The sequence below is a fragment of the Amblyomma americanum genome, chromosome 9 (genome assembly GCF_052857255.1).
Source record: "Amblyomma americanum isolate KBUSLIRL-KWMA chromosome 9, ASM5285725v1, whole genome shotgun sequence".
NCBI lineage: Eukaryota > Metazoa > Arthropoda > Arachnida > Ixodida > Ixodidae > Amblyomma > Amblyomma americanum.
The window spans coordinates 71,873,590-71,900,886 of NC_135505.1; the positions used below are offsets into that span (position 1 = coordinate 71,873,590).

At 43.5% G+C, this 27,297-nt stretch overlaps 1 protein-coding gene across 1 annotated transcript; it reads left to right on the forward strand.

Annotated features, from left to right (window-relative positions):
- Positions 1-3,571: 3,571 nt before the first annotated feature.
- LOC144103416 (uncharacterized) lies at positions 3,572-25,764 on the forward strand. Its single transcript, XM_077636137.1, has 6 exons — positions 3,572-3,794; positions 12,375-12,686; positions 15,251-15,571; positions 18,847-19,158; positions 22,182-22,502; positions 25,451-25,764. The coding sequence occupies exons 1-6, from the start codon at positions 3,572-3,574 to the stop codon at positions 25,762-25,764; spliced, it is 1,803 nt and encodes a 600-aa protein (XP_077492263.1).
- Positions 25,765-27,297: the final 1,533 nt, after the last annotated feature.

The window sequence follows — 27,297 nt, forward strand, 5'->3', positions numbered from 1 at the left end:
CTCATAGCTAACCATTCGTAGAGGGTATGGCTGCTTAGACTAGTTTAAATTTTTCAGATACAGAAAACGTTAATAAATGACAAAATGCAAAAAATCAATTTTTGCCATTCTGGGTCGGCTCCTCATTACTAAAATGTGTCGCTTGTAGAGTTGAGCCGAGCTTCGAGAATTGCTTTCTGCATCACTATTTATAAGGAAAGAAAAACCACAGCCAACAAAGATGAAATGTTTCGTTTTAAAAAACCTCTTGCTCGGGACAATTTGTCACACATTAGTTTTTTTTTTGAAGAGCGGAAGCGGACCCGTGAAAGCAGAGCTGATAAATGCGAAGAAAAAGAAAAGAAAAGCGACCTTACCTTCTGAGTGCCCCGCAGAAAGAAGAAGGTCAAAGCAGGCCCAGCAATGATGAGTCCGAGGAGAGTTATGAGTACGAAGACCAAAAGCGGCTTACACCGTCGAGTGCCTGTTCCTTGGTGTCGTCCTCGCAGCAGATTCCATGATTCAGTGCCGATACCTTTGACCAGTCTCACCTCGGCATTCTCGGAGAGATATTCGACATGCGTCGATGTTTCTTCGCTTTTCATTGCGATCTAAACAGCTGTTCGGATGTGTGTACAGGAACAAGATTTAAGCGGTTTAAGCTTCACTCTTGCGTTTTCCTATCAATTCTAGCAGAAAATGAGGACCATCAGGGAAGCGAATCGTTGCACTGTTTGGATGGCAATAATATCGATACCCGGAATTCAGACGAAGTCAAAAGTAAAACTCAAACCATGATACCCTTATAGTCCAAGTAAACACCGAAGGAATAAGCCCCTGGCTCTGAACGTATTCGTTACGTACTAACCAACTACGCACGGAGGGCTGCGTTCAGTTATGACGACGTATCGTGTGTCGTGAACTTTATAGCCAGTTTAGTGCGATGTGCTTGACGCCGCCTTCTCGCCCTAATGTTAAGCTATCATCTGGAGCTCCCGGCTTGCCAGTGTTGCGAGGTTCAGCCGTATGCATAGAAAGAGAGAGAGAGAGAGGAGAAACTATCCCAACGAAATAGAGCAGGAAGCTCCTGATGACATCAGCTCCGCCGAAAGGAAACGCGCCTGGCAACGGCACTGACATGGATTTATTGTTGCTTCTTGTTTATATGCCCCTTAAGAACGTTTCCTGAAACAGAAGGTCACTATGAGCGCCTTTTTTATCTCGTGCGACGCGCATTCGCTTCTAAGCCTTTTAGTGCAAAATAAAAACGTCTCCTCTTCGTGTCTGGTACGATGTTATGTCTTTAGACAACCAAAAGAACTCTGCCAAATGTCAATGATTACAAAATGTGTTCTTTTTTTCTTTCTCACCCCGCCTCGGTGGCTCGGTGGTTAGGGCGCTCGATTACTGATCCGGATTTCCCGGGCTCGAACCCTACCGCGGCGGCTGCGCTTATATCGAGGCAGAACAGTAAGGCGCCCGTGTTCTGTGCGTTATCAGTGCACGTTAAAAATCCTCAGGTGGCCGAAATTATTCCAGAGCCCTTCATTACGGCACCTCTTTCTTTCTTTCTTTTATCACTCCCTCCTATATCCCTTCCCTTACGGCGTGGTTCAGGGGTCCAACGATATATGAGACAGATACTGCGCCATTTCCTTTCCCCAAAAACCAATTATTATTAATATTATTATTATTAATTCATTTGCAGGGACATATTTCTGCTGCAGTTACATGAAGCGAAGCTAATTGTCACATATAATTGAGAATAATAATAATAATTGTTTTTTTGGGGAAAGGAAATGGCGCAGTATCTGTCTCATATATCTTTGGACACCTGAACCGCGCCGTAAGGGAAGGGATAAAGGAGGGAGTGAAAGAAGAAAGGAAGAATAGGTGCCGTAGTGGAGGGCTCCGGAATAATTTCGACCACCTGGGGATCTTTAACGTGCACTGACATCGCACAGCACACGGGCGCCTTATCGTTTTTCCTCCATAAAAACGCAGCCGCCGCGGTCGGGTTCGAACCCGGGAACTCCGGATCAGTAGTCGAGCGCCTAACCACTGAGCCACCGCGGCGGGGCTGTAATTGGGAGTCCAAAATAAAATTGTGAACGAAAGAGGCTTGAAGAAGGCGACGAGGTTGGCGATAAGGATGACGTGGTTTAACCGAAAACTAAAGAAGATAAAGAAGCATTCGGTGACGTGGAAAGAGATGATTGGCGGAGAGAAGAAGAAGACGACAACAAGGCTTACGAGGACTAACCCTAAGGCTATAAAAGGGCGACGGAGAGCGAGGCATGGGGGGAAGAACAGAGAAGCGGAGGCTCCGGAGGGTCAGGGACACTTCGGCTGAAAGAGAGCGACGCCGGCTACTGCTCCGGTGAGCTCGCGTTCTACGGCTTCGCATCATGGACTTCCTGCCGTTTCTGAGCCTGTTCCGGGGAATTAACTGAGGACGCTACCAGCTGCTACGGCCAAGGGTGTCTCCAGCGCTGTTGCCACCCATCCGCGTGGTGCCCTGAACGCCAACACCACCGGCATCATCTCCACGGACGCTTGGACCGGGAGCTTGTACGACGCAGCCAGTGACGCAGCCAGCGACGCCAGCCGCAACACGTCAAACGCTATCTCGACGCTGGCTACTGGACCCATACAACGTTGCAGCCGCACCGGACGAGCCGTGAGCACGAACGCCGACCGCTAACAGTAGAACGCTAGTAGTAGACGCTGGTAGCAGCGTTCCCGGGTCGTGTGTATTCTTATTCTTTGTGTTTTGTGTTAGTTTTGTTAGTTTTGTGTTCTAGTGTGTGTGTCACGTAGGGTATATTAAATGTGCGTCTGTGTGGGTACACCTTTCTCCTAGCCCATTCTTTCGGTCCGAGTGTTCTCCGGGGAGATGTGTGACACAGAGATATAATATTGAATGTGTGTTTGTTAAAGTATGACGCTAATACGTACTTAATGCCTGAAACATGCAATTTGTGCGCAGACAAGGGCAATGTAACCGGCCCTACAATTTAAAGTTGAATGTGAGCAGCTGGGCAGTTTGCCTTTTCTCGAGGTTGTGCTCACAAGGCACGACTAAGGCTTGCAGTTCTGGGTATACAGGAAGCCAGCCCGCACGGGATGGTACCTCCATTTGAAAGCGAACCACCCCGCTCCCCACAAGGCATCTGTCATTAAACCTTTATGGAAGAGAGCCGACACCGTATGCTCTCCACATGAAGGAAAAAGAAACAAGAAGCGAGTAGTCTCCGATCTCCAAAAAATGGCTACCCCAGTTCATTCATCCGACGCATAATCCAAAAACAAAAAAGAAAAAGGAAAACAGTTTCATTCTTTTCCCAAGCATGTGCCACAAGAGAAACGCGTTTGCATCCCATACGTGAAAGGCGTGCGCGAGACGCTGGCTCGCATTCTCTGTAAAGAAGGGGTGCTAACAACGCACAAACCGACTACCACCATAGGACGCCTTCTCTCCCGCTCGAAAGACCATCGCCTTAAAGAAAGGGCCCAAGGCGTTGTATAAAAAATCCCCTGCTCAATCTGCTCGGCGTCCTACACAGAAAAAACGAAGAACTTCGCCGAAAGGATGAGGCATCACAAAGCGGACGTCCGACAAATGCACCGTCGGCGCAGCGCTGTGGCCGAACACTGCGAGGCATGCGACCACCGCATTGACTTGGACGGCACTATTGTACTGGAAGCCGAAGCTGACCTGCGCCGGAGGCTACTACTCGAATCGTGGCACATTCAACAGGCACGGAATAATGTTAATCGCTCCCTGTGGACACTTACCTCTCCTTACATCCATGGTTTGCGGCGACTGACACGGAAGTCTTCAACACGAGGGCTTGAAAAGCCAAGCTGCGCCACGCCCGCAGTCACACCATGAAGAATGACCGAGCCGGTCTCGAAACGTCGCGTTAAAAAAGATATATTGGTTGGTGTCAGTCATCTTTCTACTAAATTAATTAAATTTCCTCAGCCAGACAGGCTTCTGTCAAAAGTTTCTATTTGAATGTTCATAGTGTCTTGTAATATGGAGAATGGTATTTTCACGCAGGTTAGCAAGGCGCATTAAAAATGTTGTGCGACAGTGTAGCCGAAATTTGTATAACTGAATCACCTAGCTGGTATTGATGAATGATCGTTACATTCATAATGCGGTATTTTGAAAAATAATGGCCTTGCATTTGCTAGATACGGAGCACCTGTTATTGTCCTCAGCGCATTTTTTGGAATGAAAACATTCTGAATATTTGTATGGTAGGTCGGAAGTTTCGTTTTAATTGGTAACATGCGCTTGAACCTTGAGAGTGCAGCGACAGGAAGAGCCAGTTTACTCTCCATTTTCTCTATACAACCATCCCATAATAGAAATTCACTTAAGTGAAGCCTAGTGTTTTTGCAACAATATAACACCATGCAATACTAGGTCTGTATCAGCCGCGAGTTTCAGAATCTTTGCTCTGAAAAATATTGCTTTGCTTGTACATGAGTTCTTCAGTGAAGAATTTTTTGCAGACCAAGAGCTAAATTTTCTGAAATCCTAGTGTGTCCTGTCAACTATATCGTTGGCGTAGGTACCTGACAGAAATTGAATTGTTTCGTCAGCACAAATTACACAATACGTTTAGGAACCAATCTGCGCTAAATCATCATCATATACTTTGGACAATAGTAGACCAAGAAAACTTTCTTGCGGTGTACCATTCTTTATTTCGTAAAACGTTGACCGATGATTATCTACGGAAACCTACTGATGTCGGTCAGCCATATAGCTAGTGAGCAAGGCCAGTGCTTTGTAACGAACACTGTTTAGAGGCAGTTTCAAAAAGAGATTTTTGTGATTGAATGTCAAATGCTTTTGGACAAATATATGTATATTTTTAGAGTTGTTATTTTACATTCTAGGTTATTTAGAATTTTTTCCTTTTGCTTGAGGAGGGCTATTTCAGTAGAGAACTTGAGTCTAAATCTAAATAGTTGAACAGCTGCTTTTGCATTATATTTGTCGAGGAAATTAGAACGTCGTGAATATAATATTTTTTCTATGCTCTTGTAAAAAAATGACATAATTGACACCGGCCTATAGCAGCTAAGATTGGTTTTGGAGCAGCCTTTATATAGGACTACTACTTTCGCTTTCTTCATATCTCAGCGGAAAACGCCGCCATTTGGAACGAAATTATACATGTAAGTTATTACCAGAGAAATAATATCCAATACATACATAACTGGTTTCGACTTCAGTCGAAAAGCGCCTTTACTGCTTGTAAAGCTCAGACTTTTATTTATTCTAAGTGCCTCATTATCATCACAGCTTGTGACAAAGACACTGTTACTCGTATGGTTATTGATATAATCTAATATGCTACGGTCGTGTTCACTGAAGAAATAGCTATTAAACTTAGCCCGCGCTATTGCAATAGAATTTACGTAGTGAATTGTATTTGTCGAATATCGGTACGAATCGATTAAGCGTATTCCAAACTTCCTTTTCAGTGATCAGACCATCAAACATGTTAATGTGATAATTATTTCTCATTTTTCACAATGTTGCATTATACTTATTTGGGTATTTCTTAAATGTTCCCCACGCTTTGAAACTACGTGCGCTACAGTAAAATCTCTGATAGAGGGCATTTAATCTGTTTCCCATACGAAGAATACGGCAACTAATGCGGTTTTGGCGAGCTAGATTTATTTCGCTTACATCTCTGTACCAAAAACAGTTGTGATATACACAGGAAAATATTTGCAGAAAACTATAGGCCTTGCCATCTGTTGAAGCAGCAATAACTGGTTCCCAGCTAACGTTCAATATTTTGTGCCGGAAAGTATCTAACGTCGTTGAGTTGATAAACTCCATTTTACGTTTCCAGTCTTGCTGCTTGATTTGAGGCCATGATGCACATTACAGACTATAAAAACAAGTCGTTAAAACTAGTTATGCTCATAATAACTCCAGTTGAGAGCAGATTTCTTGTTTTCTCTCTAATAAGCAGATCTAAAACTTTTTCTGTCGTCATGGGTATGTGTGTAAGCAGTTCCACAACGTTTAGAAGACAAAATGATTTCATTAGGATCAAGCCGGGAGGTTTTGGTCATATTTTCACGCATGACAATACTTAAACCACCATCCAAATAAATATAGTGCAACTAAATTCCCAGTCAAACTGAAATCCTTGCGCCTTACGCAGCAAAAAGCTATCAACACAACCACCTGGGCCCCGATACACAATATTCAGTAGGATCTTGCAGATAGCCGCTCGTAACCAGTTGTGATTGAGCTGATTTTGCCAACCTTTCACACTGTACCCTATCAAGCACGAACATACACACACCTGCGCGTTCTCTGTTTTATTTAGAAACAACGAAATAAATATTCGCATACAAAAAGTGAATATTCTCTTCGATCTACGTCTCAATGCGCATATCCTCAGTAAACATGAATTTTGAGATTTTGGAGAAGTACATAAGGCATTATGTTTATCTCGAACAGGCTGAGCATTAAACTCAAAGCGGAAATATACCCAGGCAAGCTTTCAATATCATTATTTACATCAATCGGAGTGAAGTTTGTGTCATTCGTATTGAAATGCAAAATTAGGTGAACAGCAGCGGTTTACTTTCAGTGTTTCCTCAAACTTTCTTCAGCCGCCACGTTAGCTCAGTGGTTAAGGCGCTCGGCTGCTGCCCCGAAAGACGCAGGTTCGATCCCGGCCACGGTGGTCGCATTTTGATGGAGGCATATTTCTAGAGGCCCCTATACTGTGCTATGTCAGTGCACGTAAGGAAGCCCAGGTAGTCGAAATTTCCGAAGCCCTTCAATATGACAGCCCTCGTAGCCTGAATCGCTTTGTTGCGTTAAACCCCCATAAGCCATGAACTGTCAACTAATCATCACATCGGATCACGTGTGCCAGTTCTGCAATCACCTTTCTTAAATCATGTTGTTATTTCGGTGCCACGTGTGTTGATAGCCATTCTAATCAGCCCGTTTCTTGGTAATATAAAGGAGTGTCCTTTTGTATTCTGTTCGATTCTCTGTGATTGATACCTCAGGTATAGACGCCCTGAGTGCTTTTTCTTCCGAAAACCATCGCAATCTGCATTGCAGCTAGTTGAACTGTACCATCAGAGCTGGAACATTTACTGGTTTCTCAAGAATCCTGTGGGAAGTATGCACGTCCCTTTCACGGAACTCGGGGAGCTCAGCTAAATGGAGGCCACCGTTAATTTTCTGTGGTTAGTTCTCATCATGCTATTAATAGATGCCATGGAATTCCACTTTTACCGTTTACTCTTTCGGTCTGAATAGTTCACAGTGACCTTCAGCGGTTGCACCTCCTCTTTGGAACTGCAGCTCTCAAGGACAGCCACCCTATTCGTAGTTTCTTGATCTGTGAGTGCTGAGTACCCATTGTTTACTAAACCTCACGATATTTCTCTGACATCCTGGTAATCCACTGGCCAATGTAGTATTTTTATGCAAGATTTTCAAGCATGTCTTGTCTTGCATAGACAGCACTCAAAATGACATGAATATTGATATCTTCACATTCTTGGCTGCTTCTGGCTCCTCTCAGGTGCGACGAATAGCTTGCACCAGATTTCCAAATCACGGAAAAAATTTCACGCTTTCTGTCAGCTGCCGACTCGGTCACACCGGAACATTGTCCTATGTGATACATCTTGCAACATTAAGAGCATTACATAACACAGAATTTTACAGGAATCGGTTTAGAACATGGTAGGCATTTTTTATCGGGGCCAGTCATGCTTTATCAATTACCGGCCAATAACAATAACAAAAACGAAAAGCGCAATGCGCGACACTTTCGGCAACGGCGGTAGCATGGTAATAACCGAAGTTAGAAAGACATATGAAAAACATTTAACTTGCGACCGGTTGCAAGGAGCAGTTAGGATGCGAGCTACTCTCTGCTACCACCGCTGCCGAATCTATGTATGCGACCTGGGAAACGGATTTCACTAATTCTAATATCTGTTTTCTCTGGCCAAGGTTACTTTTTCTCCACTGGTCAAGTGTTTTGATTTGTTTATTAGCTAAGATTTTGATTGCTGTTGCTGAAACGCCACTTAATATATTACTCATTTTTAAGGAGTGCGAAACACAGGACTTAGTGGAAGAAATAAGAGATGAATCCATTCCAACTTGCCCAGTTTTCTGTTCTCGTTAATATAGGGCTGCGGACTCGTCAAGCCGCCTACTGGCTGCCTTCTTCACTGCCCGCGATCTGTAGTGTACATGGTGGAAATAGAGGTGTGATTTGATTTTATCTGAGAGAATGTCTTCATAGGAACAGCACAGACAGATACCTGAGGGTCGAAGCATATGAGTTCCTGCCTTAGCTCTGTTATTCGATCTCTTCCAGTGAAACATAACTTTGTTTGTACGCAAAAACGAGAATCACACTCCACAGCATTTCACCTATATTTATGAAAGGTACTGAGTAAAAACTAACTGATCGTTTATGAGCACCCGTGACTTATATGCAAGCACTGAGGTGATTTAAATGCATGGAATATATCATCGTTTGGTCATCCGCCTTGACAGCAGCAGGTGGCAGGTTCGAAGCCCACTGTCGGATACCTACGAGATGATTACGGGCGCACCACGATCTGGCAACCGGTTTATTCATGGGTGCAGTCCTGGGAGAGGCTCCGTATATCCCGCTGCGCTCACAGAGCACCCAACCTGCTTCGAACACCAGCCTGGAAAGGTTGCTCGATATATGTCATTTTGCTGCTCATTTGCTTGTTTTTGTGACATCTTAATAATCTTAATATTCTGTGTTAACCCTCTCAGTAAGGATGCCCAGGCCACCGATGCCGAGCAGGCGCAGGGACCAATCCAGTGAATGAAGGTCTTGAGCTAGAGCCCTGCTCATGTCATGATGTCGCAGTGTTTACATCGGCCAGACCACCGACTGCTTGATCGATGAAGGGAAAGACTTCACATTCTTCATAAAGCCCTACTGTTTCGGAGATCTAGCAACCTACGGTTGCTCTTATAACTCTGCGCCCTTATTTTAAGCCTCACCCACAATCGTATGTCGCATAGGCAACGAGCCACAACCATGAGATTGTAGAAGGCTTTCATGTCATCAATAGCGGGAGCTCGTGCATTAGCCACATATATTTTGCCGCGTTTGAAAAAGACGTTTCTTCTCGGAGAGATCTTTGCAAAGCGTACTTCTTTATAAGGAGTGTCTCTGTAACGTGTCAACTTGCTTTTTGGTGATCTTTGCAATCACCGCCACTTACAGTGATTCAGCTGTGGTTTGACGCTTTTCTTCAATTTACTTTTTTTGTTTCGCTTAGTTTTGTGTAAAGTGTACGCCTTGTAAAAATGTATCAATTGCGGTTCAGCGTCTGTCCCGGCTTGTTTGTTTTTGCCCAACTGCTCCCCTTTTTTTGCTGTTGCAAACATGCACTTACACCAACTTGCCTCAATTATGTCATAATAGTCGACGCACTAATAGTAGTCAGGGATGCAGGTACACCTTCAGGTTGAATTTGCAAGCAGGAAAACAACTCAACTCATAACCTAAAGCAACTGAATCTTTCGCATGCGATACCGAAAAACCGAAACTATAGCCGGGTAACAGTCAGTCTCTGGCGCTGCGCTGTTATCGTTTATTAGAAACTCCGCTTCCTGTGAAATTTCCGCTGGCATCACAATATGACATCCGCAACGGCTGTGATTGTGCGAAAGAGAAAGAGAGGGCGCAGGCAAGCACCGAGGGGATATGTAATATTTGTGACTCACAAACCAGGAACACATACACGAGGAACTCAGATAAAAAAATAGCAAAGTCTGGTGCAGTTCCTTTGGCATAACCGTTGCGTTAACCTCACATTTATAAAATATCGCTTTGTAATGCATCTCTGATATTTCAATAAGTCTGTAGTGAATTTTTTCCCTTTTTAATCATTGATTTCTCTCACACAATTTTGAAGAAACGTTGTGCTCAGTTGAAACGTTGTCAGTATATTTAGCAAGACTTCAATGTGAGCTATTTAGTGGTAGCTGATTAAATACAATGACGAGAAAAAAGAAGACACAGGCACATATACAAGCAAATATGTACGGCTAGGTTTCGCGTGCCGGCGGTTTTTCTTCTTGAGGAAACGTTTCGTGCCAGTGTACACCATTTTTTGCCACTTTTCTTAGGGATAAGTTTTGCGAATTGTATCTTTGCTAGAATGTTCTCAGCTCCTCAAGAAAGTGTGCCCAGTGGACTGATTCAATTATATCATGGCAAAGTTTCTAAAACATCACAATAATTTTGTCAAGTTCTTCATTCAAGCTATAATGGCTGCTTTTTCAAGGTTGTAAATTCTTTCGATCTAGAAAAACACAATTCTTGTAGTAATACTGATTTAACAATGTACAACGTGTTGGCTTTGCATTCAGGCGGAAATTCCACTACAGGGGGAACACCCTCCTGCTACGTCACCTGGCAGACGGCGACGTGGCACGAGACTAAACCACGAGACTAAATTGTGGCACGAGACTAAACCAAGAGCGAATACTTTCAATTCGAAATATAAATCAAGAAATCAACAAGTGTCAGGAGTAAATGTATAGCGCATACGTTTAGAGCCAGAAACGAGCACGTTTTACGCTTTAAAAAAAACCAACTATGACATCCTGATAGAGAAGTAGTTAGTTGTACTATAATTTGGTATGTACGTTAAAGAACCCCAGGTGGTCGAAATTTCCGGAGCCCTTCACTACGGCGTCCCTCATAGCCTGAGTCGCTTTGGGACGTTAAACATTCATAAAGTCATAATTTGGTATTACTGGCCCAGCACAATCACGCGTTCTAAATGATAAACTGAAAATTTATTGGCTTGTGCTTGTGATAACAAGGAAGGAAACCGAAATTTTCGGTAATAAGCGTCTCATTTACGCGTATGTTGTGTATTGCAGTCTAACAATTCCGTGTTCCAAAATGACTGTAACAGCAATATAGTGAATGGTCAGACGTTTCTGTGATTAACTGCATATTCGTGGAGGCGGAGGAGAGAGATTTTAATGAAACAGGAGAGGTATGCCTGGTTGTTGACCTGGCATGCTACTCCAGCATATTCGTGGTTAGTTCTGTTATGGTGATGATCGTGTTTTGTACCTAATGTGTTATTCCGGTCTGCTAAAACGGTGCCGAGAAAACCGGTAGTTCTAAAGCTACATCAAAAAATCATGAATGGTCTTTCTTCCTGGCTTATCCTGCTGAAACTGGGAACACTCCAAAGAACTATACCCCTGGGAGCTGTCACTAGTAGTAAATGCAAGTTTTTCTTTCTGGGAAGGTGAGAAATACGGAGACGTTAGTACTTCTCTCAACCGATATATCCATGTTATTGAGTTCCGTGCATGCATAATAAACCCCAGTACTTCACTCGCACTACGAGCCATATGTCCGGTGGGGTCACACAGGTTCATAATGACTGGCTGCATGTTTCAAACCCAGAAGCTGTTATGGAGCTGTTCCGCCTATCGTACACTGCTGCTCAGATCAACGCAGCAAAAACTTCATTCTCGAGCAGAATTTGAACTGCGGATGACGCAAGTAGGGCAGCCTTGTTTCCCGTTGCCATAGACAGTTCGACCATGGCCGCAGCCTCAAAGCAGGTGCATAGACGCCGGCTCTCGCTGAACAAAATACCAGAAAACTGTGCGTTGATGCAGAATAAGAGTAAAGGAAAACAGTATTTATTTATTTATTTATTTATTATTTTATTTATTCAAATACCCTAAACGGCCTCCGGGGAGGGGGTATTACATGGGGGGGGGGGCACACGAAGCACTTTGACAACACTTTGCTCGAAACAGAAAAGGGAGAGAAAAAATACAGACATCATTTTGAAGTACAGTAATAAACAATAACAACAACACTATAGCGCAAATAGAAAGCGTAAAAATTCAAGCAACTCGGATTAAGGATACAAACAACGCAGAAAGAAAAAGAATGGAAAAGAAACATCTGGAAGAAGGTAGTAGAATTCGAGGGAGCACAAAAGAAGGATTACTAACTCTATAAAAGTAGAGTGGTGCACAGGTGCGTACTAGAAACTTATTACATGCAAATGCTGAAGCTCATTTTGACACATTGTTCTGTGCGCTCTAAGTATGAGAAGCGAATGCTTGAAATCCAGGTACTCTTCGTTTTTCAACATACGTTCTCCAGTCACCTGGTACGCTGGAAGAGTTAAAACCAGAAATAACTGAACTTTCCTGCCCAGGAACAGGACTAAAGGCGTCAGCGGCAGCAAGAGACTGCTGTGCATGAAGACAAACGCGAACAGAACAGTATTTTGTGGCCTGTAACTTAAACAGGGACTTTTTTTTCTTTCAGAACCGGATTCACCCATGGACATCACGATAGTCGGTGAATCACCCTCTCGCAGCCTGCTCAAGTGGGCGGGTCCTAAGGAGTGGTCTGCCGTCCTTAGTACTTACGCAGTGATGGTCTGCACCTCCTTCAACGCGTGCGATGCAGAGGCTGGTGACATGGACTGCACGAACTACGAGACGCCAGTCATGAAGCTGCCGTTTGACAGCACCGCTGACACAGCGTACTGCGTTATGGTGACGGCGACGACCCGTTGCGGCGGCGACGTCATCCTGAGCAGACCAGCCGCGGCAGTTGTCAGGACTCCTGCGTTCCGTAAGTTTCCGCTTTCTCATTCTATTGCCTCCAGAAAACCTATGTAACGCAAACCATTGGCACTTTTTTAATGAACTCTATGTCGCTTATGTTCCATGGCATGCTTTACTCTCTCACTGAGCTGCGCCCTTAATTTCACTTACTCGTACGGCTCAGCAGTGTGTTCTAACCGGCGAACACCGCGATTAAGACCCTTTCTGATATCAATGAGTTTTTTCAAGAACACTGAACTCGCCGTTCAGTCCTGTAACTAGTACGTGGCCAGTTATCTTTAAAAGAAAATTGCTTTTGTGTTCTCAGCATACGATGCTATCGCTACCATGGGGCACGGCAAGGCCACTTTGCAAAGCGTTTTCCTTTTTTTCCAGTCCTCGACTAGCAATTTTTCGTTCTAACATTCAACAGGAGGCTTCCTTGTTTTCACTAAACGTGATATCTTGGTGTACTGCAACGCTGTTTTCGTCCATTAAGACAACAACATTTTCACCGTTGTATATGTTCTCGGGGATAAGGCAATTTTTCTGAAGGCAAAATTTTATCTGCGTCTTAGAAGCAGGGAGCTGAGTTCCTGCGCCGTACTAGGTGTGACACTTTCCTGTAGAAACTCTCTGCGCTTCTTTCTTTCATTTACACTCTGTGGCATGCGGCCGTTCCCCTTCTTAGTATGAATGCAACTCATATCATTTAGTATGTGCGACGTTCATGCTTGTGTTAGTGAAATATTTGCTCACACGCCTTCCTAAAATTTTGGTATAACAATCACTGAAATGTGGAGTCAAGTGGAATGAAATATCAATGTGCAAGGACAAAATGGAGTTGTTATAGATAAGTAGTTACTAATTGGTGAGTAACCAAAAAAACAGTTGTAGTCTACAACAAAAACAATAAATCAACAACGTAGTTCGTAGGTCTGCAGTCATGGTTTTATGTGGCACACAGCTACAATTGGCTACTGAACAGTTTTGAGCATGAATTATTTGTCGCTTACAGTATATGTAGTAGGAAAACGTGAGTGCGACAAAACGACAGACGCAAATCACTTTCTATATCACGCTCGTCGTGTCGATTGAATCAGCCATATGTAAGTACGAACCGCTGGAAATTTAGTTTTTAGGGGTGTGCTCTTTCTGCATGTAGTTCGATAAAGGAATAAAAGTCTTAACATGTAGGCACAGAATTACAATCGTTGTTCTCAGAAATTTTTTATGGATTTCGGCTGTTCATAATTCAACATGCATTTTCAGATATTCTTTTCAAATTGGTTATCCAACGTCCGATGCATAAACTTTAGATGCAGAAGCTTGGTCCAACATGTGCGTTAAAATTCTGGCGTGTTGCAGTAATCTTACAGGCCGATCTGCTATCTCGAGTCTGGTAAACTGGTTTCAGCGCCTTACTTAACAATCCATAAACTTAATTGGGGCAGTGTATGTAAACTAAACAAAGACGGTATAGGAAAAATATGCGAAATATTTTGGAGCCAGATAATTTATATTTTATGGCGGAGGTACGAAAAATTCGAGGCGTTAACTATATTTATTTACTTTTTTATTTATTTGGTACCTGCATCGCCTTTCAGCATTACAGCAGGGGGGCACTTTCACATTCAAAAAACAAAAAATCATGCACTTAACGCGGGAAAAAAGGCATCATTAGGTAGAACATTAACAATATGTGGCGGCAAAGCATTCCATTCGCGAACTGTTCGCAGAAAAAACGAATAACGGAGTACGTCACCTTTAAAAGGAAATTCATGAAGCTTTAAATTGTGGTCCCTTCGCTTCGAGACATAGAAAGGCGGCTTCAAATATTTTGATCCGTCTATGCCAGTCTTGGAATAGAAAATGTTATGCAAAAATTTTAATCTCAGGTTTAATCTCATGTTTTATTGCTGTTAATGCGAGAGCAATCATATAGCAGTGGATTTCAAATGTCAAGTTAGTAAACTGTAATGAACAGGGACTTCTGCAGCTAAATAAAAGTAAAAAAAAACATGTTTTCAAAGCATGCTCAAGTATCAGTACCTGTCACAATATGGATATAAAAACTGATTTTTTAAGGTTAGATCTAGCCCGCAATTGTTCGCACCATAACCCTCTGCTCTTCAGGAAACTTGTTATTGAATATTTTTACGGCTTTAAATCTGGAGAGCACTCTAGGTAAATAGATCAACTAATATTTTTATGCTGAAATACTTTACTTCTAGAGATGTTAAATAGATATTGGTTATTAATTCAAAAGGCTTTATTTAAACTTAAACAATACTCAAATAAGAATCATAGCAAGTTGTTGGGTGATTTGGTCGGTCATCTCTAAGAAAGAAGCAACACAGAAAAATTACATGGACAACATACAATGGGACAAGAGTGCGCCTCTTCCGTGTTGTCTCGTCCTTGAGTTTGTTTGCGTAGTTTGTTTAGTTAAAAATGGAGAACGATGATTTTTGGGCTTAACCAGATGCAGCCTTAGCTGTCGAAGATCCCCCTCTTTTATTCCTACCAAGCAATTCTTGAGTTCCGCAAGCACGTTCAGCTTAAAATTGATGAAGCAAGCAATGTTTACAGGTCCTCCTGATGTCTCTAAGGTAAAGGTGACGGTCGTGGGAAACGACTCTTTCACTGTGAGCTGGCAGCGACCCGAGGGCCAGTTCGACTACTACTGGATGGAAGTCACAGACAGCAACGCTGTTCTAGGCAGCTCTGAACATCGCCACGTGGGTTCGTGCGTCAGCGGCACATTGCTTCGGCCGCACCAGACGCAAGTCCGCTGCAGCCAGGTGAAGAGCTGCACCAACGCCAGCCTGACTATTTACACTCATGTGAATGGTCCACCAGAACAAACCTCCCACGGAGTCACCGTGGAGGGCATATTTATACCAGGGAAAGGTATGTCACACGATTGTCTAGACATGCTGTACAGGTGAACATGGATCACTGAACGTGCCAGGAACATGACTCATTTGGCATAGCCCTCGTTTACGTGTCGTTAGCTGTACTTCATGCGAGGGTGGTCGTTGTTATAATTATCTTTACTACTTCTCGGGGGCAAGCGAAAGGCTCTGATTTTTTTACCCCCTCCTCTAGTGTACGCGTATTATGGTGCTGCGTTTCTGCTCAACGTGTTGGCCGCAGCCAAAACGTTATCGACACGGCAGTCACGTGACCACGCCGTGCATGGGTAGAAGGCGCTTTGTTGTCTCCGTGTTAACTACAGCGTCCTTCTAGGCCATACCGCGGAAGCAATTCGCAAAGCACGCTGCAATAAACTGCGCGTTTTTTTCACTCTGAATCTTTTTCACATAACCGTTCCACTCTCGTTTGAAAAAAGGCGATTTGTATTCTCTTTGTTAAACAAATTTATCGTATTCATTCGTTTCTCATACAGCACCGAAAAAAGGACATCAGTAATAAACTTCTTTCACTGCCTCTCGTTTTTCTGAACTCTAAGTGCACAGGAATTATCGGCAGACTTCTATGCGCCTTCGCCTAGCGGTCAAACATGGGCCGTTCTAAAAAGCTCCACTGATATTTTTCACCGGTTGGGTATTCTCGCCAGCTTATATTTTAAAGCTCTTTATTTTCATCAACTGTGAGCATGCCGTCAAACTTTGCCCTCCGCAGGAGGCAAAGTAAACACTAACTCGTCTCAGCTGCTTATACTTTCTATTTCCAAGGACTAAATATTTACTTCATCTAGGGTCAGCAACGCACGCATGCGGTCGCATTTACTTCGTTCGAGCAAAAAACGCGCTACTCGTTGGCCCTAATGACTGCTTTCCTTCCGCGGGTAGTAATGTGGGCTAAGATGTCGAGGGCATAAAATAGTGCTATTCAAAGCAAGAAAATATTTCGGCACTAGTGGTGTCAGCTGATTCCACAACACCATTCTTCAGCCATCGCCTCCATAGAGAAAGACTTAATTTTTACTGCTATTCATTGTTATAATTGTTCTCGCGATTCCACTGAGCTGTACATTCTAACGAAGAAGAAGCAACAGCAGCAATTCACGATTGGGGCTACACTTTTGCCGTCATCTTCCATGGAAACTTTTTTGTTTATTCAACTACACCTTGGCCAATCCCCCCGCGTGGGTATGTGGCATATACTGGGGCGAAGAAGAAGAAGACGAAGAAAAAACATGGATGAGAAAGCCGAGCTTTGGAGAAACTTTTTAAATTGTATATCATTAGCTATTCGTTATTTTCCGCTGAAAGTTTTTAATGTATTGTGAAATTCCATCCTCAATCATAGCCGCCTCAAAATATGACTGAACTCTTAGAGGCTTTGTTGTGCCACGTTTTTAACATAATAAATTTTAAACCACCAGGGCTTAACATTTTTCAGCAGAAGCCATTGATTTCTGATGGGTAACGTTTCTAGAACGTGTGCTCAATTTTTCTGCAGATGCACTTGTAGTGATGAGTTTGTTAGCACTGTTGACATCGACAGTAGTCATTGCAGGAATTAAATCAAACGGTAAATTGGCTTTTTGAAGCAACGTAAAATCACATTTTTACTACCATGGAAAGCCAGTGTTTGGAGAGAGACAAGCAATTAAAATGCGAATATTGGTGAACCGCAACCGAAGGAAATGAATGGCGAAAATAAAAGGGCTCCTGATGTTGCGCTTGTATCTTCTCTTGCCACTATCTTCCTCATGCGAGCACCTGCTAGCCAGCAGCTGGAAGCGACTGGGGCATGCATGCTGCAGCATCATCGCTCATGAACCACGTGTGCCCCCCCCCCCCCCCTTCCCACTGGACAATTCTGCTTGTTTGGCTAATAATAATTGGTTTTTTAGGGAAATGAAATGGCGCAGTATCTGTCTCATATACCGTTGGACACCTGAACCGCGCTGTAAGGGAAGGAATAAAGGAGAGAGTGAAAGAAGAAAGGAATAGGTGCCATAGTGGAGGGCTCCGGAATAATTTCGACCATCTGGGGATCTTTAACGTGCACTTTCTTCATAATGCGTATATGACACGGTCCTAAGCGCGTTCTCTTTTCTTCTTGGGCAACAGCTGCCAGCCCTGCAAAGGGCTATGGATGAGACTGAATTTCTTCTCGCTTGTACTTAACCGTATTTGGTCAAAATGCAAATACTAGAGGTTATATTCCATTTCATGATCTCGTCAGCGGGGACACCTGGTTTGAAAACAGTCACGAGCCAGATGCATTCTGCCTCGTGCTTGCTGAGCACTTCACCGCAAAGCGTCACTGAAGCGTTTTATAAAACTTGACAGAAGAGCCCAGTACTGATGTGGGGACCACTCTCAGCTTCTATGCTGTGGCCTACTGGCATGGCTAAGCAACTTTTTAACTTGTGCGGTTAACATGGTGCACTGTTAGCAGGTAAACTCACCTACTGACGAGAAATAATGCATTACGGAAAGGCGAACAGGAGAGAGCGGCATCTTTTGTGGGAAGACAAACAGCGATCAATCCCTTACTAAGTACAAGCACTACTTTTTAGTCATCCCGGCTCCTAATTCAGGCACCCTTCAGTTAACTTCTTTGTTGTGAATCGTAATTAAAGCTGCTCCTTTCTCATTCCATGCTTACTGAGCCCTGATGTCCAATTTTGACGGCGTTCCTCTCGATCCATAATTTATTCCACCCCGAGCTTTAATTTTTCTTGCACAACTATGCTACCTTATACATTTCAAAAACAAAGAGGAAAAAATTTGCTATGAAAATAATAATTCCAGGGTGAAAGGGTTAAACGCAGTTGAGGCACAGATGAAAGTCCACGTCAAATTCAGAATCCACACGAACCCACATCAACAGCAGTAGTTGCATAATGGCCGCCGAAACACTACATCGGCTCCCGTTCGTTTATGTATATAGACAAGTGAGCAAGAAGTAAAGAAAAATTTGTATTAAAAATTGCGACACCGGGCTTCCACCTGCAATCACTGTCGGTTCGCCTGGCGAAGATACAAGAGGCCCAATTATTTGTTGGACGCTAACATGCTGTACGCTTTCAGATTTCGTAGGTAGAGGCGGCTAGAGTTTGTCATCGATTATGGGGCTCTCTATTTCACGTGCATAAAGCACATACCGATGCTGTAATTCTTCGTTAATTAAACAAAAGGAATTATGAATCACGCGCGTGATTAATTTAAGATTACAGTACATTACTGCGCTCGTTTTTACCGTAGATCTGCACACACCGAGGAACATCACTTTCACGTGGAAATCCACTACCCTGACGCGAGTGCAATGGAATCCCTCAGCAGCACCCTGGGCCCCTGCTCGTCTCTACATCGTTGAAATTTGCGACGCGTACGGCGTTTGCGATGCAAGCGAACAAGACAGGAGCTGCTCACACCACGAAACGTTGAAGACGTGGCTGGATTTTGAGAGCATCGCCGACACTGAGTACTGCGTCCTGGTGACGTCGGGTGCGCGATGTGGCAGTGGCATCGTGAGAGGCACTCCGGCATCAGCGACATTTATGACACCCACTTTTGGTAAATCTGACAGTTTGCGTTTGTCTTATTAACGAAATTAATAGACACATATGCTCTTAGAAGGAGGAGAGGAAGGGGCCAAAAATTCTTGCCATTAAAACAGATCTCTCGCGTTTCTGATTTCTTTCCCCATTAGACTTATTTCATATGCGGTGTCATTCTGTAAATTGTGGGAACAAGTCAGCTGACCAGGCTGCTCGTACCGCCCAGTATCTCTGTCTACGCGCTTGTGTCATTTCGCGACGTTGACTACGTTCAAGCCTACATCGTTATTCACTTATTTTATTAAGCACCTTTTGGTGTGAAAATAGTTCCAGCGCGAAATTATTCAGTTTGGTCCCAGACATCATAAGCATTTTTGCCAACTGCCCACCCAGAAATCCTCTTACAACTTTATTCACAGACATGGTAGATTTTCCTTCTATATCAAAAACTTTGGCCTATCCCTCTATTTGAATGGTTCACATGAAGTGTGTGAAGACGTGCGTCACTGCTTCCGAGAATGCTTCCTACCTGTTACTATCGTTTCTTGTTTAAAATGTCTTTGCTCATAACAACGTCTACTTACTCTGATGAGAAATGCTGCTGCTTGTGCTGTTTTAAATCAGACCGAGCCACACATCACGCGTGCTATTATTGATTATAGTATTTGATTTGATTTTCCTCGTTCCTGTTATTTATGCTTTTACTTTTATTTTTACGCATTCTTACTACCTTGCGAGTAATTCTGCTTCTGTGGTTATTTTCCTTCTCGTTTTAAAACTGCACCCGTTAATTTTTCCTGGCTCTCTAAATAATCTTTTCATAAGTTTTATTATTCTATTCTATGTGTTGTTGAGGAAAGGAAATGGCGCAGAATCTGTCTCACATCGCGGCGGACACCTGAACCGCGCCCTAAGGGTCTGGATAAAGGAGGAACTCAGAGAAGAAAGGAAGAAAGAGGGGCCGTAGTGGAGGGCTCCGGAATAATTTGGACCACCTGGAGATCTTTACCGTGCATTGACATCGCGCAACACACGGATGCCTTTACGTTTCGCCTCCATCGAAACGCACCCGTCGCGGTTGTGTTCGAACCCGGGAACTCCGGATCAGTGGCCGAGCACGTCAACCCCTGAGCCACCGTGGCGGGTGATAAGTTTTATTTTGGAAAATGTGTTTTATGCATGTATGTGTTTCTTTTTGCCTTTCTCCTTATTTTATTTGCCTCGATGCAGTGCATTTTATTGCCTTTGCTGGTTTTAGTTGTTTTTTCCTGTCTTATATTTATTTGTTTTGCAAGTAAAGCATTTTGAACATGTTTTACCTGCTGTACTGCACAATGTGTTGCAGCCAGCCTCCGTCTCTGCTGCTTACAAGCACCAGTGGAAAATCATTGATCTTGTGTTTGAGCTCGGCTGCTGTGGGAGCAAGGGTCCTGCAGAGCCCCTACCACGCTCTGCACAGAGACCGGCTACGTGCTCCTCTGTCGAGCATGAATGTTTTTGGGCATGCCCATTCTGCTCTCCCCGAGGTGCGTCATGACTGCGGTGTGGAGTTCTGAGTCACTCCGACCCACACGATATACCCAGCTGGGGCACGATGCATAAGCAAGACTAGAGTCCTTGCATAAATCCTCTCTGGAGCGCTTTTAATCGCCAAGGCATGAGTTCTAGAAGGAAGTAATATTTGGGTGAAATGCACGCCCTTTAGTGAGTGTCTGCGCGATCTTCAACCCCCCCCCCCCCCCCCCCCCTATCATTCCAGTTTTCCACTTCGGCACTTTTAATGCTTTATTGGAAACTTTGTACCTGCACTCTTCATTTGTTTCCTTTAAAATTCGTACATTTGGAATTCTGTCATGCTTTTATTTCTTTCTTTCGTTTCTTTTGTTGCTTCTCTTTTCTTCTATTTAGTTTCACGCGGTGTATGTACATACTTATATGTGCCTTTTAATTTTTTCTATTGTAATTTTTTTCTTTAAAGGTTAGATAATTTTTCTGTATTTCAGGGGTCACTGCTTAAGGATATATGGTATAGTCTCGTTAACGTTTTTGCATTTTTGCTCCACCGCTTCGGTTCCCGTGTTCTCATTGTGTCTAAATCTGTAGTACTGATGAACGTCTCCTTTATTTTCCAACGTCTTGTCCTCTTGTTTTTCGTTGGTGTCGCAATTGTTCCTTTTTATTTCGTATGACTGCTGGCACTCTCTGCGCATCTTTTCTTTTGCTTTTCCCTCTTACTTGTCTCACAGCATTACAGCCTTTTTTACGGGTTCTTAATAATAATAATAATAATAATAATAATAATAATAATAATATTAATAATAATAATAATAATAATAATAATAATAATAATAATAATAATAATAATAATAATAATAATAATAATAATAACTGGTTTTGGGGGAAAGGAAATGGCGCAGTATCTGTCTCGTATATCGCTGGGCACCTGAACTGCGCCGTAGGGGAAGAGATAAAGGAGGGAGTGAAAGAAGAAAGGAAGGAAGAAGTGCCGTAGTGGAGGGCTCCGGAATAAATTCGACCACCTGGGGATCATTAACGTGCACTGACATCGCACAGCACACGGGCGCCTTAGCGTTTTGCCTCCATAAAAATGCAGCCACCGCGGTCGGGTTCGAACCCGGGAACTCCGGAGCAGTAGCCGAGCGCCCTAACCACTGAGCCACCATAGTGGCCTAATACGACTGGCGTGCTCACTTTTTAACCAACTTTCCTTCATTTTATCCATTCTCTCTGCATAAGAACATTTTTTTATCTAATATGAGTGGTTTGCTTTTCTTCTTTTTTTCGTTCTCATTTTCGTTCTGCGTTATTATTTTCTTTTTGTTGGTATTCCAGAACACGGATCCATGCGCAGTAAAAAAGTGCACGTGTCTGTTTCCCTGTCCTACATTCACATAGGACTACACCCAGAAAACGAGAGAGTTATTAATTTTAAACTATGGAGTTAAAGAGATAACGAACCGTGTACCAGTGTTTTCAGGTTGCGGAAGCAATGTATTCGAACACCAACGTTTGCTGCAGGTCCACCAGACGTTACCAACATGACCTTAGAAGACATTGGGGTCGACTCCTTCACCGTTTCCTGGGAGCGCCCGAAAGGCCACTTCGACTACTACTGGGTCGCTGTCACCGACGACGAAGGTAGCCGCGGCGGCAGCGAGCATTTTCACGTGGACTCCTGCCGAAACGGCACCATCCTTCACCCGGAACAAACGCGCATCACCTGCGGTCATCTAGAGGCCTGCACCAACGTGAGCTTCAACATTCGGACCCACAGCAACGGGCCTCCTGCACGGACCTCTGCGGGAGTCACACTCGGGGGAATAGTCATTCCTGGCGCAGGTACGGCGTGTCGAAGCTAGCAGAACCCGCTAATGCCCGGCGTATCAGATACGACGCGAATTTTTAAAAAAAATCCCTATCCACAAAACAAGCCATGTTTTGATAGTTTATTACTGCTACTTTGGTGGGAGGGAAGGATTATTGGCAATTTATTTGCGTAACCGTTTATTTATTCTGTACGGACGAATACTTTTGCTTCGTTTTAGTCTTAGGCGTAGAGAAATCATGTATCACAGGCGGTCAAAAAATAAACCTAATATTTTTACGAAACACAAATGCAGACGCAGTCATAAAAGTACCGTATTATTTTTCAATAGCGTATCCACTGCGTTCAGTGCAGGAGCGACAGCGAATTAACAATATCATTGAAGCCTACTATTAAGACAGGGGACAGGGTTGCTTGGAGAGACAGAACTCGCCTTTGTACCGCAGGGGCATAGTTATGATGATGAAGGTAATGGTGATATCTTACTACCAAGGCAAAGCACAGACTTACTTGGAGAGACACAGAGAATGCCTTTGGCCGTCAGATGCTGTGCAGACGCAAAAGGATTATCGGGTGAACGGGGCCTTTAACGCCTCAGCCAATCTACTGTAGTAAAAAATGCGCGGGTGAAAAATTGGCTACCACTTTTACGGCTAATTACTAACCGTGGTGGCACTCAAGATGCCCGACCCCTTAGCGTCTCCCCAAGCTATCATCATCTTAGCTAAACAGAACTCATGTATTCGCTCTCGTTTTTAACGCTGCACGAAAGGAATCTTTATATTTAAATGTCTAAGTGAACTGTAGTTATTCAGACACTTAAATATTCTTCTGCACTGCTTAAAAATGAACCAAACCTCGATTAGCTTCGAATGGTAGAAAATTTACTCATACTAGCAAATGTACCGATGAGTTCCTGAAGAGGGCTGTCGTGGCAATTAAAAATAAAAGGCACTTCCGGTGGAATACTGCTAGTATTGATGGTTTTGGCTTGGCGGCTAATGTTCAACGTAAAAGTAAAAGTGATGACGCCACTAAGTTTAGATTTTTATTGCTCTAAAACTGTATAACAACAACTGGCAAAAAAAGAATGATTCGAGAACGCGAAATCAAAAGAAGAGCGTTAGCCAAGTTTTTTTCCTTTTTTGCTTTCAATAAATTCAGATACCAAAGCGTACACGACACAACGACAATTCGTTTGGTACCACCCGCATCACTCTGCGACCGCTAGTTCGCCCGCCACGGCCCTCCGGAGGTCGCCCCTCAATACGGTTTCGGGGACGATGGGTCGTCGGTACGAATCCCTCACACACACCCGGCATCAACTCGACTAACAACTTTGTGCGCCGAAGTGTGCCGATTTGTGCTTGCCCACTGAGCATCAACGTAGGGGGTCGCACCTTACGCGATGCTGCAGCAATTTGATCACATGACCGGCCGCCGTCTTGAAATCTCAGACGGACAAGAAGCGTTCGAATGCGAGTAGTAAGAGCTAACGCTCTTGAAAGGCAACTTAGGATGCACATTTTTGCCGAGTGCATGAAGCCAGTGCTTATGAAACAACAGTGATTTCTGCTGAAGTGATGGTTTGGGGAATATATATGTAGTTCCTTAATGTGGCCTGTAAAGGAGATAATTCCTGAGCTTTTGTGCAACAGCCGCTGTGTTAACCTTGTTTCTTCTACATGCGCAAGCAAATAGGGCCTTCGGCGCGTAACGTGGACGTTATTCCATGTTACCTATACCATTGGCTGCAGTGCGCCCACTGCAGAACAAATGCTTTTTCTCCGACTAAAACCCAGTCAACCCACGTCTGTGTCGGTCGTTGCTATCCTCTGCTCACAAGTTTACTAATGCTGTCTCGAAAAGTGCCACCTTTCAAGCGTTTCCTTTCTGCCGTGCTACTTGTGTTAGGCTAGGAGGCAAGGAGATACCGTTTTAAGGCGAAAGCCTATAATGGACCATCGTTGTCCGTCCGTCCGCGAAATCTGTCACACTGTGATATCACCAATGGCATAATTGCCATAACCCATATACTCTTAGCAATTACGAAGTAATGAGTTATTAGTAGTGTTGTCATTAAACAGTAATTAGTAAAAAATAAAATAATTAAGCTAAAAAGAAATAAAACTGAATTAAAAGTTAATTTGAAAATAGAAATAACTGAATAAATTTTTAAACAAATAAATAAAGGTAAATGAAAAAGTTGAAAATACAAATGAACAAAAATAATAAATAAAAACAACTGAAATAAAGAAATGCCTACAAGCGCCGTGGATAAAAACCTGCGTTCTAGAAAGTTCCATGCTCTCGCATTCCTGCACTTAAGCAGACTTAAGTACCCTCAGAATTTTTTTTTCATGGTGTTTATCTTCAAAAGCAATCAATGCTTGAATCGCGCAAGTTTATTCCAAATTATAGATAATTTCTCTCTAAAAGTAAATGCCTTCTGTCTCATAAAGCAACTCTGAGCACAAATTTATTCTGGTGTGTATCGATAAATTGTCGTGTAGTGTTGAGGAAGATATAATTTTCACTGAATTGCAGAGGTTCTAAAACTATTCGAAAGAACATAAAACGAATTAAATGTATCACGGTCATACTTCGGCAGCGTCATGAAAGTTTCTTGCTCGAATCGCTCAGAATAGGTTAAACGACCGGCGCATCTCAAAGGTGATATCGAGGTCTTAAAGTTCTTTAATCAAATAATTTCAATGCATTGACAGGACAAAACGCAACACAACAGACGTCCACATAAAAAAAGAGCGTTAAAATCAATTTTTGTAGAAAGCAAAGACTGCACGCAACTTTCACGTTACTCCTGCCATTTTCTTTTCTAACTTTGGTAGCGTTCTATCTAACCTGCTGTAAACCGTGATCCTAGATTCGTATATTGTTCTAAAATGTATTCAGTACTAAAAACCATATTTGGCCTGTCTTTCTTTTCCGCATCCCCACGTAGCCCCTGGAGACTTCAGGGCTGAAGCTACAGCCACTAGCAACACTTCGGTGCAAATCGTGATTCATGTGTCGGACGTCAAGAGCTGTCTCCTGGACGACTGCAGCGGAGATTGTCACCTTCTATATGGAGGAGGATCAGCATTCCGGCATTACTTCTCTTGCAATGACCACGACGGACTCACCTCTGTTGTCACCCTGGATGGCCTTGAAAGTGACTCGAGTTACAGCTGCACCGTGACGTTGACTAACGTTCACAAGGGCCAAAACATGTGGCAGTTTGAATTCCTTTTTTTCGACACCCCAAAATGTGAGTAAATATTCTACCAAACAACAGTACGCAAAGTCGTCTTCATAAATATAGTGTTCCCAGAAACTCACGCTTCAGTTATCGGATCCACGAAGTTTATGAAGATGCTTGTGCATCTTCATAAACTTATCCCAACGGCTTAGTTGCGCTTTGCAACATCGTATTTAATATGAATAAATGTAGCAGATAAGGTATTTGCAGTGCATGAAAAACGGACTCATTCTCGAGCACTCGACATAGCTCATATGAGGACGAAGTAGTTTTTGTTTCCACTGCTCCTGTATGTAAATAAACAGCGTTGTGATAGCTAGTTTTCTAGGTAGCCTTGAACTGCGGATCACCCTCAGCCTACTGCGTCTCGGAAAGCTGTTCAGAAGGATATAGAGGACATAATTTTGTGTAAATAACTCTCCTGTTGGACTTAAGATTGTACATAAAACAGTTTCATTTTTTCATCTTCTTTTCATTTCTAAGCAAAATAACTTAATCAACGGTATAAGCAGTTTTCTGGTTATTTATGCGAACCCGTTTGGCGGCTCTGTTGAAATCTGTTTTTCTGCTAGAAAAAGACGCCAAATTTTGTTTCTACTGCGGTCGCAAACGGAATGCACAGCAATATTTATTTGTAGCGAAACCGCGAGATTTCAGTTCATGCCAACGAGTAATTACTCTTTATTACAAATCTACTGCACATTGGGGATTGCCCTAACTTTCGACCAACGGAATAGACGTAGCATAAAATTCTATGCGGTACCGACGTAGCACATTCTAGAGAATTAACCTCGTTGCAAAGCAAGGTCTCGTATCGGTCAAACAAAAGCATTCGTCCGCAGCCTCGCTCGGGCTGCTGGTGAAGGGTCCAGGACCACTACCGTCCACTGCCTTCGCTGTTTACAACCGGATCAGCACCGCGCCGAACAATGGCGCCATGGTTCAGCGCGAGATAGGGTGTCTGGACACCTGCGCCGCGCTCGAGACGAGTTGACCATGGGCGCGAGGATTACGGGGCACGTGAGGGCCTCCCTCTTGGCTCACACGGCACGAGGACTGCGCGTGCGCTGCCAGGGCTTCACCGACCCCGGGATTAGGAAAAGGCTGCTGTTGACCCATCCAAGACTCCGGCTCTAGCGCTGCACGCAGGCGCCAGAGGCCGACTTAGAGTTTCGTCAGTTTGTTTCCGTACGGCACCATGTTCCCCATCGCGTACGGCGCTGTATTCTCCCTCCGTTCTGGCGCTAAGGTCATCGGCGGCGCACCGATAACAGGAGATAACATCCATAAAACTGTGCCCAGTGAGCACCGGCTGAACATACATTACAGATGGCTAAAAAGTGAATTAGAAATAACAGTGTCCTGTCCGCACTGCCTATTGACAGAATGGTCTGCAGCGCTTTTGCATACTTCAGACTAACCGAAGGGAAAAAGAAGTAAAAAAAAAAGAAACTCGACCAGCTCGAGGGTTCCTCCTTAACGTTCATCTCAGATGATAAGAAGCAGTGCGTGTCAAACAACCCCTAACGGAGTTTTCTGCTACCGGTGAC

Coding starts and splice junctions, on each gene's coding strand:
- LOC144103416 (XM_077636137.1), top strand. CDS start 3,572: ATGAGGCATCACAAAGCGGACGTCCGACAAATGCACCGTCGGCGCAGC. Junction 3,795..12,374: donor TACCTCTCCTTACATCCATG/GTTTGCGGCGAC, acceptor TTTTTCTTTCAG/AACCGGATTCACCCATGGAC. Junction 15,572..18,846: donor CATATTTATACCAGGGAAAG/GTATGTCACACG, acceptor TTTTTACCGTAG/ATCTGCACACACCGAGGAAC.